Raw genomic sequence first — 13,251 nt, 5'->3', positions numbered from 1 at the left:
GGGGTGGAGTTAGGGGTGGAGTTAGGGGTGGAGTTAGGGGTGGAGTTAGGGGGTCCAGGTGAAGGCCAAGATGCCCAGCCAGGATGCCCACTCCCCACAGTTCTAGCCTTTTGACCAAGCAACTGTTCTTATAATTTTCCTGCCTGTTTATCCTGTGGTTCCCTAGAGCAGGGATGGTCTATCCTGTGGTACCCTAGAGCAGGGCTATCTATTCTGTGGTACCTAGAGCAGAGCAGGGTTGTCTCTCCTGTGGTACCCTAGAACAGGGCTTTTTAGACATTTTCCACTCAGGAACAGGACATATATGGCTCAATGGTTTAGAACGTTGCCTATTCTCACTAAGTACCAGGACCTGATTCCCAGGGCTGTTATGGAGGTTCACAGCCTTCTGGAATTCCAGTCCCAGGGAATCTGATGCCATCTTCTGGCCTCTTCAGGCACCAGAGATGCCCATAGCACACAGACAAACATACAGGCAAAACATCCAAACAACAGCAAAAAACCCCAACCACTACCCACTACCAAAAAAAAAATCCATTTTATCCAAGAAGTTTATACGTGATCTGTGATCCTGGGTAAACGGGAGTGTAAAAATAGGTATATATAAATAAAACATTTAAGGATGATACATTATAAAGAAATCTACTTTAAAACCATTCTCAGGTATGCATAAAACCTCGTCATTTGTTAAAGATGAAAGCAGATGAGCATATTAACGAGGTATATGCTTATTGATCTTGAGATGAAGAGTTAGAGGTTGGCTTAGATCTTGATTAGGATCAGGGCATCTTCAACGCCTCATTTTTCATAGTCGATAGATACTTTGATTCTGTAGTCATCAATGCCGAGAACTCCGCTTTGATCAATGAGTAGCGTAAAAAGGCAGAAGCGGGGGATGGGGAGAGAGGGCTCGGTCTCCAGAGCACTTGCTGTGTAAGTGTGAGGACCGAGTTTGGATTCGCAGCGCAGCACTGAGAGATCCAGCATGCGAAGCCGTGCATGGATCCCAGACTGTGTGGGATCAAGGCAGCCCGGGGAATCAGTGAGCTCCATGTTCAGTGGAGTCCATGTCTCGAAATGTCACTGAGGAGGACATTCCGAGTTGGGCCCTGGCCTCCACACATGTGTCCATTCACACATGTGTGCCCACCTTCATGGCACATGAGAAACCCCCACGTGAACATGTACACACATACACATGTATACCACATGTACTTGCACATACATGCATACATGAACACTTTCATACAATAAATTAAAATTTCATACACACTTTCATACAATAAATTAAAATTCTATTTTAATCTCAAGTTACAAAATCAGGACCCCGTACCCAAATCCCATTGTTAACATACCAGTTTGCCACTCCTTACGATTTTCTGATGTACTATTTTATGTGTACAGCTGTTTTGCCTGCGTGAATGTATGTTTACCACATGCATGTCTGGTGACAATGAAGGCCAGAAGAGGGAGAGCATCCCTTGGAACTGTAGTCACAGACGATTGTGAACTACCATGTTGATTCTGGGAATCAAGGCCAGGTCTCTGCAAGATCAGCGAGTGATCTTAACCACTGGGCCATCTCTCCAGTCTCATAACTGTTTATAATTTTATATCTTTGAACCAACATGGAGACAAGAGGACTCCATAATTTAAAATAAGAGACAGAAGAGAGAAGAGAGAGGGGCAAGGTCAGGAAAAACAGAAGGAAACTGTAACGGGATGATGCCTGTCAGTCTGGGCGCTGAGCGTTCACTGTGACCAACCGAGCCTCTTGCTTCTCTGCCTGGCAAGAGAAAAGTCCAAAGCTGCTGAGTGGAGGGAGAGAGGTGGGGTCCCATGCAGAGCTGAATAGCAAGCAGAGGGTCTAACTAGAGGCTGTGTAAGCCGGCTGTTTAGTTGGCCTGTGGAGCACACGCGTGGCTTTTCTGGGCTTGGACGTGTGACATCACCTGTAGACTGGGAGCCTGAAGCAGCTGGTTCTTCACACCCACAGCCAAGAAGCAGCAAGCTAGGAGTGCTTTGTAGTGGTTGGCTCGCTTCCTCTGTTTTATACATTCTAGAATCCCTGCCCACAATGAAAATGGGACTTCCCCATTATGATGGGTGGTCCCCTGAATCACGAGCCACAATAAACTCTTGGTCCCTTAAGATCCTTTTGTTGGGGTGTCCAATTACAGCAGTGGGGAAGGAAACCAAGGCGTGCCCCATGTGCTTGAGGGGCTCAAGTATCTTGGGTTAGATAAAGAATGAACTACCTGCACTTAGATTCTTGGCCTAATGTCTATCTCTGGGCCCTGCCTATGTCAAACGGTATCCCAGCCTGAGTGCCTCTTACGTGCTAGGCGGTTTGTGGATGGACTCATCCCCTGTATATATGGTATATACTTGATACCATAGTAGGTACCATACTCAGCACTACTCAGGAACGTCTCCATGGCAACCTTACTGGCGGGATGCCATGTTTATTCACATTCTAACCTCGAGCTGGCTGGGGAGACAGCTCAGTTGGTAAAGTACTTTCTGTGCAAGCATTTCATAAGCCAAGCGTGGCTGTGCGTACCTGGAATTCCGGTGCTGGAGACAAGTGTGGCTGTGTGTGCCTGGAATTCTGGTACTGGTGAGGAGGAACATCCCTGGGGGCTAATCAGAGAGAGGCTGTTGGGGTGGGGGAAAGGTGGATGAGGAACACATCTGAGCTTGGCTTCCGTCTTCTATATGCACATGCATAGATATGTACAAGCACCCTCGTGTGTGAACATATGTGCACACACAATAGTTATTAGTGAAAAATAAAATTGAGCCATTGAGGTCCAGAGGGATTAAGTTCCTAGTTTAAGGTCACAGCCAGGGGACTGAGAGTCTGGCTGGCCTGGCTCCAGAGCTCTCTTCCCTTCTCACAGGGTCACTATTGAGCTGGCCAGAAGTGGATGGGGGCAAAAGGGGACATTTTCAGGGAAGCTGTGATGCCTTGAGACCCAGGCAGCAGCCCCCAGCAAAGCCCAACACCAGCTCACAATAGCTTTCAGCTCTGCACAGAGACCCTCTATTCGTCTCTGGGGCTGTAGCACGGGACCCCTCCTCAGCTGCCAAGTTTTGCTGTGGGGACAGAAGTCTCTGCATCCAAGGCACACACACAGGTCAGCTCTGTGGTCTGACACCACCAGGCTGGGATTGTGCCTACCTTTCCCTAGTTTGCTGGACAGCAGTCAAGAAAAGCAGCTGTTTGGCTGACAGCACTTTCCTGGAACCCTCGAGAGGCTGCAGAATGTACATCTCTGCACAAGAACCAGAGGTGCCTTGTGACCCACGGCTGACCACAGACCCCAGATGCAGCTTACTTAGGATGGTCTACTATCAGCCTCTCTCACATCCTATTAGGAACCCTCACAACTTGGGGAACCTAGAAGCCAGGAAGAAAGTGCTGACACCTTTCAGTATTTCCCTGTGCAAGGGCTTTCTCTAACGTGTTTCCTAGGGAGGCTATTTCTATTCACTCCAGAGAGAGGAAGGATTTGGGGGTGGAGGGAGAGGAAAGGGAAGGGTTTCATTGAAGTCCCCCAAATCTGAGTTTATTGGGGTTTGCTCACAGAAACATGGGTGAGGGGTTACAGGAGCTTGGACAGCTCCTCACCCTTGCCCGCTGTTAACTGCTTATAGATCTGGGGAATGAGGCTCATAAGCCTTGTGTTCCCTACCCCGCCTCAGGGCACTGTTTGAGACCCACCTTGTGGGGACTCCTGTGGGTAATCACAGCTACTCTCACCTCTTACCTCGAGCTAGCAATGACCATGTGACACCTGGGGGACAGCTCCACACTGCAGTCTGCCTCCTAGGCACATGTCACTGTCTGAATTGTGTAGAAGTCAGGTGATTTGTGAGTTATGTTGGTATTTGAAGGAGGCTCATGGCCCCTAAAGCTAGGACCCAGAAGGCCTCAGCTGTCAGGACTCTGTTCTGAGCACTGTCTCTTCTTGGGGCCAACACAATGTCTCCCATTGTGTCTTTTGCCTCTGTCACAGCCTGCCCAACCCTGCCCCCTTACTGCAACTGGTGCGTTCGTCTCAGTCGTCAGCAGCAGAGTCTGACACAAGGATCCCAGCAAGACCTGTCTACCTGTAGGAGAGAAGGCAGCCATTCAAGGAACTGTGGGACCCAACCCCACAGTGCAGCTTTCAGGAGTGGTGGGAGGTGACTGGTGGGTTCCAGGCTGGTCTGGGGAGGGTAAGTAGGCTAGGGTGCTTGTGTACTGTGACCCCCTCACACACATGAGTTGTAACAGTACTTTGTGTAAACTTTTTGCTGTGTAGAAATCTGTCTTTGCTCTGTAAAAAATGATCAAGCTTTGCTTCAGGACTTGTGTGATTTTTTTCAAAAGGCCACTCCTTGCTTCAGTTATTTAAAAAGTTCTCTTCTGTTTTCTTATCCATCTTGAGTCCATCTGGAAGTATTTTGAGCCCAAATGTCCCAGTGCCATTTGTTGGAGAAGCATTTCCTCCATTTGAAATGCTACCTTTCCCAGATAGCCAGCTTCTTTATGTATGTGGTGCTATTTCTGGAATGTTCTGTTCCAGATACCAGACTCACCATGTTTTCATTACAAGGGTGTGTGTGTCTCTTTCTCATCGCTCATTTTCAGAGTTTGCTGGGATAGTGTTTTCATGTGAATTTACAGTTACTGTGTGGCTTTTATTCTTTCATTCCCAAATCCCTCTGGGACTTCATTAAAATTAAATTAAATTTTGTGGACTGACAGCGAAGTTGCACCCTAAAATGTACCACTCAATGGGCATGGTGGCGGCACACACCTTTAATCCCAGGACTCAGGAAGCAGAGGCAGGAGATGCTCTGTGAGTTCTGGGCCAGCCTGGTTTACATAGTAAGTTCCAGGACAGCTGGCTACATGGAGAGACCCTGACTCAAAACCAAATCAAACCAACCACCCAAACAAGCCTGTTTCATACTTCCAAGAATAGGGCCTAGTGCTTCATCTGCCCATGTTTCTGGGAGCATCTTGTGTTTTCTTCACTGGGACTCTCCTGGCTAGTTTTATGTCAACTTGACACAAGCTAGTGTCATCTGAAAGGAGGGAACCTCAGTTGAGAAAATGCCTCCATGAGATCCAGTTGTCAAATGTTTTCTTGATTAGTGGTTGATGGGGGAAGACCCAGGCCACTGTGGGTGGTGCTACTCTGGGCTGTGGTGGTCCTGGGTTCTATGAGAAAGAAGGCTGGGCAAGCCAGGAAGCAGCACTCCTCCATGGCGTCTGCATAAGCTCCTGCCTCCAGGTTCCTGCCCTGACTTCCCTCTGTGATGCACTGTTAGCTACAAGTGTAAGCCAGATAAACCCTTCCCTCCTGTGTTTCAGCACAGTGACTTTGACCCTGAGACTGGGCCTTCCTTCATTTTTGTCATTAGTCGTTCCTGGACATTCCATCTCCCTGTGGACCATCAAAGAAGGACCTTTCCTTCCAGTATCTGTCCACGGTGGTTGCTCCTTGGCTGTGGAGGGACTGTGATTTCTCTATGTTCATCTTGTTCCTCTCCTGTACTAACTTCATGTTATCTTCCACCAGTGTGTGCATGGGCAGATGGATAGGGTGTGGACATGCTGAGGTCAGAGGTTGCCAACTTTTGAGTTGCAATCCTCAGGTGCCTGTTGAACTTATCAGCCTGGAAGTGACCGCCTAGGCTTTCCTGGCAGGTAGTTGACCCCGGAAATCCATTGTCTTCCCTTCCCCAGTATCACACACAGAAGTACACACCAGCATGCCTGGTATATTTGTTGGTTTATTTGTTTTAAATTTTGTTTGTGTATGTGTGCATGTATGTGTGCATACATATACACATGTGCATGTATGTGCCTATGTATATGTGCATATGTGTATGTGTGTGTGTGGGGGGCCTGATCCATGAGGAATTTACTCTCTGGGAAAGATAATGTTCCTATGAAGGGAAGAATGAACCCCACCCCCACCCCCCAGCAAATGTTAGGACACTTGGGCTGCCAAGTAGAAAAGAAACCAAGGAGGGTCCCAGATGAAGGGTGTGGGCCACAATAATACCAGACATCTCTTCTGGAATCTGTCTGGCTTGGCTCAAAAGCCAGATGAGTCTAGTCAGAAGAATAGGGCCATCCACACCCTGTGCTTGCCCACCCTCCATCTCCGTCTGGTGGGCCTGTGGCCTTCCTTGGCCAACTGCACTGTCTTATCCCACTCAGATTTTCTGTTTGAGACTTGACAGAGTCAGGCCTCCCCTGAAGCCAGGTGGTAGGTATGATGGGCCAGTGACTACAGGCCTCCTTGGGGATTCTGTGACCTCAGGCCTTCTTGGGGACCCTGTGACCTCGGGGACCCTGTGACCTCGGGCCTTCTTGGGGACCCTGTGACCTCAGGCCTCCTTGGGGACCCTGTAACTCAGGCCTTCTTGGAGACCCTGTGGTCATTCTTCATGCTTCATTCATTCCTGTGTTCAGAAGACCTCACTAAGTCTCAACTTGTGTCAAATGCATCCTGGGTCCTAGGGTCAGACTGTTTAAATTACTTACTTGTTTTATTTCAGTCATTTATTTTCCTGTCCAAGAATTTACAGCCCTGAATGCCAGAGAATATATGCCTGCCACACAGCCAGCCTTCGTGGTCAGAGCCAGACTTCCTGGCTTGAAATCCAGGGATCGCCATTTGTAGCCATGTGGCCTTCAGCACAGTAGCCAGTCCCCCTCCATGGCTTGCTCTCCTCTCCATAACTGGAATGAGGGTCCCCCTTGGCTGCCTTGGGGGACCCAGTGCACTGTGCTGGGTAAAGCTCCCAGCGTGGTACCTACACAGCCTGAGCTTTGCAAGGCCACTTACTAATGGAAAGCTCCAGATTAAATTACAGTTTGCAGCACAGCCGGGCTGGCTCAGTGCGTTGGAACTGCATGGAATCATCATTTCTTTGGGTAGCTTCTCATTTTTTCAAAGAGTGGAGGAAGGGCGAAGTCCTGAAGGAATGTGAGCCGCCGCTTGAGCTGACTGGAAAACAAAGCAGACAGCGTGGCAGAATAATCAACCCGGCACGTCGGCAGTACACTCTTTCTGCCAGACATCTAGGTGGGCGCACATTTTAGGAGGCCAGTGTTGCCTGTATTATGCTGGCTGGCAAATAAATGCTGCATAACAGGAAATTTGGATGGAGCAGCCTAAGACGTGGTCAGGGAGGGCTTGGCAGGAGCAGAGGCCTCTGCTGGCTCCGACTGTGTGTCGAGGGAGGGCAGAACACAAGCCAGAGCAGCTATGATGTTCCAGACTTGATAAAACTGTCCTAGCAATGCAGCAGGCAAGGGTTTCTGCTAGTCTGTTCTAATTTGTTCTCTATTGCTGTGATAAACACCATGACCAAAAGCAGCCTGGGAAGGAAAGGGTTTATTTGAGCTTACAACTTACAGTCCATCATGAAGGGAAGTCACAGGAGGAATTCAAGGCAGGAACCTAGAGGTAGAAACTGAAGTAGAGGCCATGGAGAAACACTGCTTACAAGCTTGTTCCCCGCGCCTCCCTCAGCCCACTTCCTTAAACAAGCCAGGACCACGTGCCTGGGGATGGAACCACCCACAGTGGGCAGGGCCCTCTAACATCAATCATTAGTCAAGAATATTCTGCCATAGCCTTGCCTGCAGGCCAATCTGATAGAGACATTTTCTTAATCGAAGGTCCCCCTTCCAAAATGAGCCTAGCTTATGTCAGGTTGGCAAAACAACAACAAAACCAACACCACCACCCTAGCCATCACATACACCATTGTTCTGCAAATGCTAGGCTTGCCTATGGTCATACCGCCAAAGTCCATACTGTACACCGGACTCTGGGCCGAAGGCCTAGTGCACTGAGGGAGCTGGGGAAAGCTTGTGCCTCCTGAGGGGAACCTGTGGTCAGTCTGTCCCCGGAACTCTTGCAACCACACACCCAAAGCATATGCCCTGCTTTAAATCTCCCTCTGCCTATGTGACTCTCCACGTGGCCACATGGAGTATTGTTACCCTACTTAAAATTTTTTGAAATCAACTTGTTTTTTTCTGGGGTGAGACACATGGAGGTTGGAACATTTTGAGGTGCGATAATACTGGACCCAGAAGAGTGTGGACAGCTGTCAGTGATGGTGAGGGGCCTCTCTCCAGCTGGGGTTTCCCTTGAAGCAGTAGGATTTGTGCCAGCAGTTCATTTGGGAGGTGGTTGGTCCCAGGAAGTCTGCTGCAGAATGAGGAAGAGAGGCAGAGCAGGAAAAGCCCGGAAGTTGTGGTCGTGAGGTGGCACCAGCATGGGCAAGAGAGACCAAACCCTCGTGAGGGTCTGTGTGAGATGACAGAGTCCTGTGCCGCAAGTGTCTGCGTGCCACTGCCGACAGCTCACTGGTGGTTGGATGGTGCCTCTGTGTGAGAGGAACAGTAATTCTGTATTACTTCCAGTCTGCCACGTGGGTGGGCAAAGCCTGTTCAGGGACCAGAAGGCTCCTCTGAACTTGGGGATGGGATGACAGGGGCCTTTACAGGTGATCCAGGTTCATGGGCTGGACATCAAGTACACTGACTAAGCCTGAGCACCAAGCAGCTTGGACCTGGAAGGGAGAAAACTCAGGGGCACAGCACTGAAGGCCAGACTCCAAGGAACAAGGCTTGACTCAGTAAGGACAGGAAAGAACTTCAGAGAAAGGATGAAGTTGCAGGCATCTGGGGAATCAGGAAGGAGGGAGAGGGTACAGTCATGGGGCCCTGGGTCCATCTGCAGTCTGTGACCGATAGTCTAAGAAACCTGCTGGTAAGGTTAGCAGACGTGATTCAGTGGGAAGGGGACTCCAGGGCAGGGAAGTCTGGGTGCATCTGATCAGTGCACAAGCCCAAACAGACCACGCCCTCTCTGGGATACTGCCCTGCCTCCCGGAAGAGCAGCAAGGGTGAGTCACTCACCGGGATCAAGGGATCCCCATCATGCTCATCATGGATCGCTTGCTTTGGTCTTGGTCTAGTTAGTTAAGGCTGATGGAAAGGGTACCAGAGAATCGAGGCCCATCACCCCTGTGACTGTGGAGGCTGCACCATGCATGGGTGGTGACCGAATGGTTCACGCCTGACATCAGCTTCTGCTCAGCCAGCCGGGGCTACAGACCCAGTTCAACTTTTGTGGACACTACCATCCTCCCTCCCTTTTCTATATGCAACCCCTAATGTCCACAAACAGGGACCCAACCTAGGCTTCAACAACATCATCAACTTCAAATCCAGTGGTGTGCGTTCTCCTTTACGACCCCGGATGTGTCTGAGCTCAGGGTGATGCAGTTCCTGCCTTGTGGGTCCGCAGTGAGGAGGGTGCGAGGTAGAGGTGGCAGTGACGGCAGGCTGGCCATTGGGGTGACATTCCTTCATACACCAGTAGCTCTGCAGCACCAATCTGCTGTCTGTCAATTCAGCCAGACACTCGCTGGGGTCTCTGCTGGGTCCTGGAGTCCTGGCTCTGACAGCCTTCATGGGCTAAGCTTTGGCCATTCTTCCTAACATGCCAACTTAAGGGGTGAGTCGTGGTAGTAAACAGAGGAGCAGATACAGGGGTTCTGTGACCCCCAAGTCCATCTTCAGGACACTGACAGAGAGTCGGGCTTTATCACTAATTAATTATTAACTCTTAAAGAATTAGAGCAAATGCTTCCCTTTCAGCTGGAGGCCAGTCCAGGGCTGACCCGCACAGGCAGCCCCTAAAGGCTGTTTTAGCATGCCCTGGCTGGAGCAGAGCCCAGCAGGCTAAGCGGCCTTGATACTGGGTCTGGAGAAGACAGGAACCATCTCGGCTTTCTCTGTAGGTCCACGACCGCCTGGATCGTTACTGCTGTGGCTTTGAGCCTGAGCCCTCCGACCCCTGTGTGGAAGAGGGGCTCCGAGAGAAATGTCGGAACCCAGAGGAGCTGCGGCTGGTCCACATCCTGGTATGTCTCCTGTGTACAGTCCCTTGTCACGTGAGCATCGGTACACCTCTCTCCTGCAGAGGATGCTCTTGATGCCTAGACACAGGGGTTCCTGATTCTCCCTCCCTTTTTTCTCCAAGCAAACCTTGGCTTAAATAACACTTCTAGGAAACCAGATACATGAAAGACCAAGGGGGTGATTGAGATGTGACTGAGGTGGAGTGGGTGGGTGTGGAGCCCTGTTTTCACTGTGCCTCAAGATGCCTTGGGGGACTTGGAAGTCTTTTAGAGGTGGGGTTTGATAACTGGGCTCTGGGTGGAAGGGAGAAGAGGCAGAGAGAGGTCATGATTGGGTCCTTAAGCTCAAAGTTCATAGGTCAAGCATAGACTTGCAGGGGAGGGCTATAGTGTGTGGGAACAGTGTGTGCTTGGGAGTGAGGGACCAGAAGAGATAGGCTCTTATTCCTGAACACACCGAACCTTAAATGAGTGTGTGTGTGTGTGCATGCGCTTGTGCGAGTGTGTGTGTATGTGTGTGCATATGTGTGAGCATGTGTGTATGCATGTGTGTGTGCATACCTTCAGGTGAGTGTATGCATGTAGAGGCAGCAGTTTTCATCAAGTGTTCTTCTATCCTCACATTACTTTGGGAGACTGGGTTTCTCACTGAACTCAGAGTTTGCCAGTTCAGCTAGCCCAGCATTTAGCCCCAGGGACTCTCTTCCCTCTGTTCCTCAGACTTGGGTTGTAGGCACACACAACTTCACATGGATTTGTTAGGAGGGTTCTGCGCTTTCAGGTCCTCATAAATGCATGGTATGGCCTTTACCCACTGACCATCTCCCCGGCCCCGTATAGACTTTTTTTAAAGTGCTGGAGAATTCTGTCTTTCTAGTTTTAGCACGGGGAGGATTTAAGAGATGCTAAAGCTACTTCCTGTGAAATTAGGTTGGTGATCTATTTGGATAAAGGACATAGTGGTTTTAGTGATACTTAGGCAGAAGTGGCAAGAGATGTGTGTGTGTGCGTGTGTAGCAAACATGCATGCATGTATGTTTATGATAAGGCATGTGTGTAGCAAACACACATGCATGTATGCTTCTGATAAGGAGTGTGTGTAGCAAACACGAATGCATGTGTGTTTATGATAAGGCGTGTGTGTGTGTGTGTGTGCAGCAAACATGCATGCATGTGTGTTTATGATAAGGCATGAAGCTCTTGACCCTGAGGAGTAGGTTTTTTTTTTCCAACCTTGACAGTTCAGTTCTCACCCATGGGTCTGACCCCACTGGACATGATACCAGGAATCACCCCCCTTGCCCTGCAAGTTAGCAGGCACAGTTATGGCTTTTTGCTGTGGGTTCAGGTTTGAGTTTGTCCTAACTGGTTATTAGCTATGTGATCTTGTATAAATTACTTAATAGTTTTATGTTCCTAAGGCTGCTGGGAGGATCTACAGAGATGGTACACAGCACCGGTGTGCAGGAAGCCCTCAGCCGTGGAGCCGTGTGGATAAGGGGGGTGGGGGTGGGGGTGGAGTGGGGGAGTTGTGGTACAGACGGCTGAGGACTGAATAAGGACTGAGTCCATATTCTTTCTCTGAGGTCCGGAGAAGTGATCCATCTCGTTTGGTCTACATAGACAATGCCGGCAATCTTCAGCATCCAGAGGACAAGCTTAACTTCCGGCTGCTGGAAGGCATAGATGGGTGAGAAGCTGATGTTGGATAGAGGTTTAGGGGATGGGGTTTGATGGCCCTGCTGCAGACTGTGGGACCTTTAACTACATCTCCTGAGGTGGCTAAAGTCTGTCAGACCAAAGCTGATTCTGAAGCTGCAGAGGGCTGGAGAAGGCTGAGATGGGCTACAGTTGGCAGGCCTGTCCCTTATATCCAGAGGGCCTCCAGTTCCTGAAGAATACCAGCTGCCCTGCTCCAGACTGTGAAAGCTAGCTCATCCTGGATCTGGGTAAAAAAAAAAGGGACCTGCCCTTCTTTGCTCACTCCCAGTAGGTAGCTCAGCCTTCTCAAGCCCCTTTGAGGCCCTGACTGTGCCTGGCTGAGCCTACAGTGGTCAAGTTGGCTCTCCAGGCTTCACTGTAGAATGGGACCCATCTGAGAGAACGACCCTCTGCTTTCAGGGCACAGCAGGTCAAGAATTCTCTGATAAGGAACTAGCAGGCGCAGGCCTGGACTGCCCTGGCTGACTGGGTTGGGTTCCTCAGCAAGGTCTGGATTCACACTTTGTGGGGACTCTCTGAGCTTACTTATTCTGGATTCACAATTTGTGGGGACTCAGCTAATGTATGACTTTCCTTTCTTGCACGGGCTCTGGGGCTTTGGATCCAGGTTTCCTGAGTCCGCTGTGAAGGTTCTCGCATCAGGCTGTCTTCAGAACCTGCTGTTCAAGTCGCTGCAGATGGACCGGGTGTTCTGGCAGAGCCAAGGTGGAGCTTTAGGTCTGAAGCATGTCCTTGAGACACTGGAGAGGCGAGGACAAGCCCTGCTGAGACACATCCAGAAACATAACCTCACACTGTTCAGGGACAAGGACCTGTGAACCCATGGCTGTCTTAGGCTGAGCACACCTTGCTGGAGGACTTTACACAGTGCAAACCTCTGCTGGTGACCATCCCTCTCAATGACAGCATTTCCTTGACAACAGCTGGCCATCCTGATGACAAATGGGAAAAGCCAGAGCTGGAGGAGCCTACAATGCCATCGGACAGCTCACCTGCTGGGGCTGGTGGAGAACCTTCAGACTACATTCTCGGCTCTTGCAGTTTACTCCCATGCACCAATAAATGTGTTCATGAAGTGTTCCCTGAACATGTACATGCAGTGCTGCATGCATGTGTACAGAGAAATGTCGGTAGATGCCTGAACTGGACATCATACATGCTAGGCAAGTACTCTACCAACTGAACTATATACCAACCAAAGAAGTCTAGTTTTTAAGATTCATTTTTTTTAAATTTCAAATTTTATTTTTACATGCATGGGTGTTTTCCCTGACTATATATATATGTGGTCTACGTGTGTACCTAGTGTCTATGGAAGCCAGAGGAGGGTGTCAAGCCCCAGGGACTTGAGTTACAGACAGTTGTGAGCTGCCATGTGGGTGCTAAGAACTGAACCTGGATCCTCTGGAAGAACAGGCAGTGCTCTTAACCACTGAGCCACCTCTCCAGGCACTAATTTTAATTTATGTTTATGTCTGTGAGTATATACCAGATGTGTGCAGGTGCCTATGGAGGCCAGAAGAGGATATCAGAGTCCTTGGAAGTGGAGTTACAGGTGGTTGTGTGCCACATTGTACA

General features: G+C 49.7%; 1 protein-coding gene across 1 annotated transcript in view; it reads left to right on the top strand.

The window, feature by feature from the left end:
- The window catches only part of Gask1a (golgi associated kinase 1A), a 14,187-nt gene extending 1,328 nt beyond the window's left edge, over positions 1-12,859 (top strand). Inside the window, exons 2-4 of the mRNA XM_028767438.1 lie at positions 9,832-9,954; positions 11,538-11,641; positions 12,281-12,859. Of these exons, the coding sequence (XP_028623271.1) occupies positions 9,832-9,954; positions 11,538-11,641; positions 12,281-12,491 (438 nt within the window). The 3' untranslated portion in view covers positions 12,492-12,859. The remainder of the gene's footprint in view (positions 1-9,831; positions 9,955-11,537; positions 11,642-12,280) is intronic.
- The last annotated feature ends 392 nt before the right edge of the window (positions 12,860-13,251 follow it).

This window comes from Grammomys surdaster, unplaced genomic scaffold, assembly GCF_004785775.1.
Source record: "Grammomys surdaster isolate TR1022 unplaced genomic scaffold, NIH_TR_1.0 172, whole genome shotgun sequence".
Taxonomy (NCBI): Eukaryota; Metazoa; Chordata; class Mammalia; order Rodentia; family Muridae; genus Grammomys; species Grammomys surdaster.
This window is presented reverse-complemented; position numbering and strand designations above follow the sequence as displayed.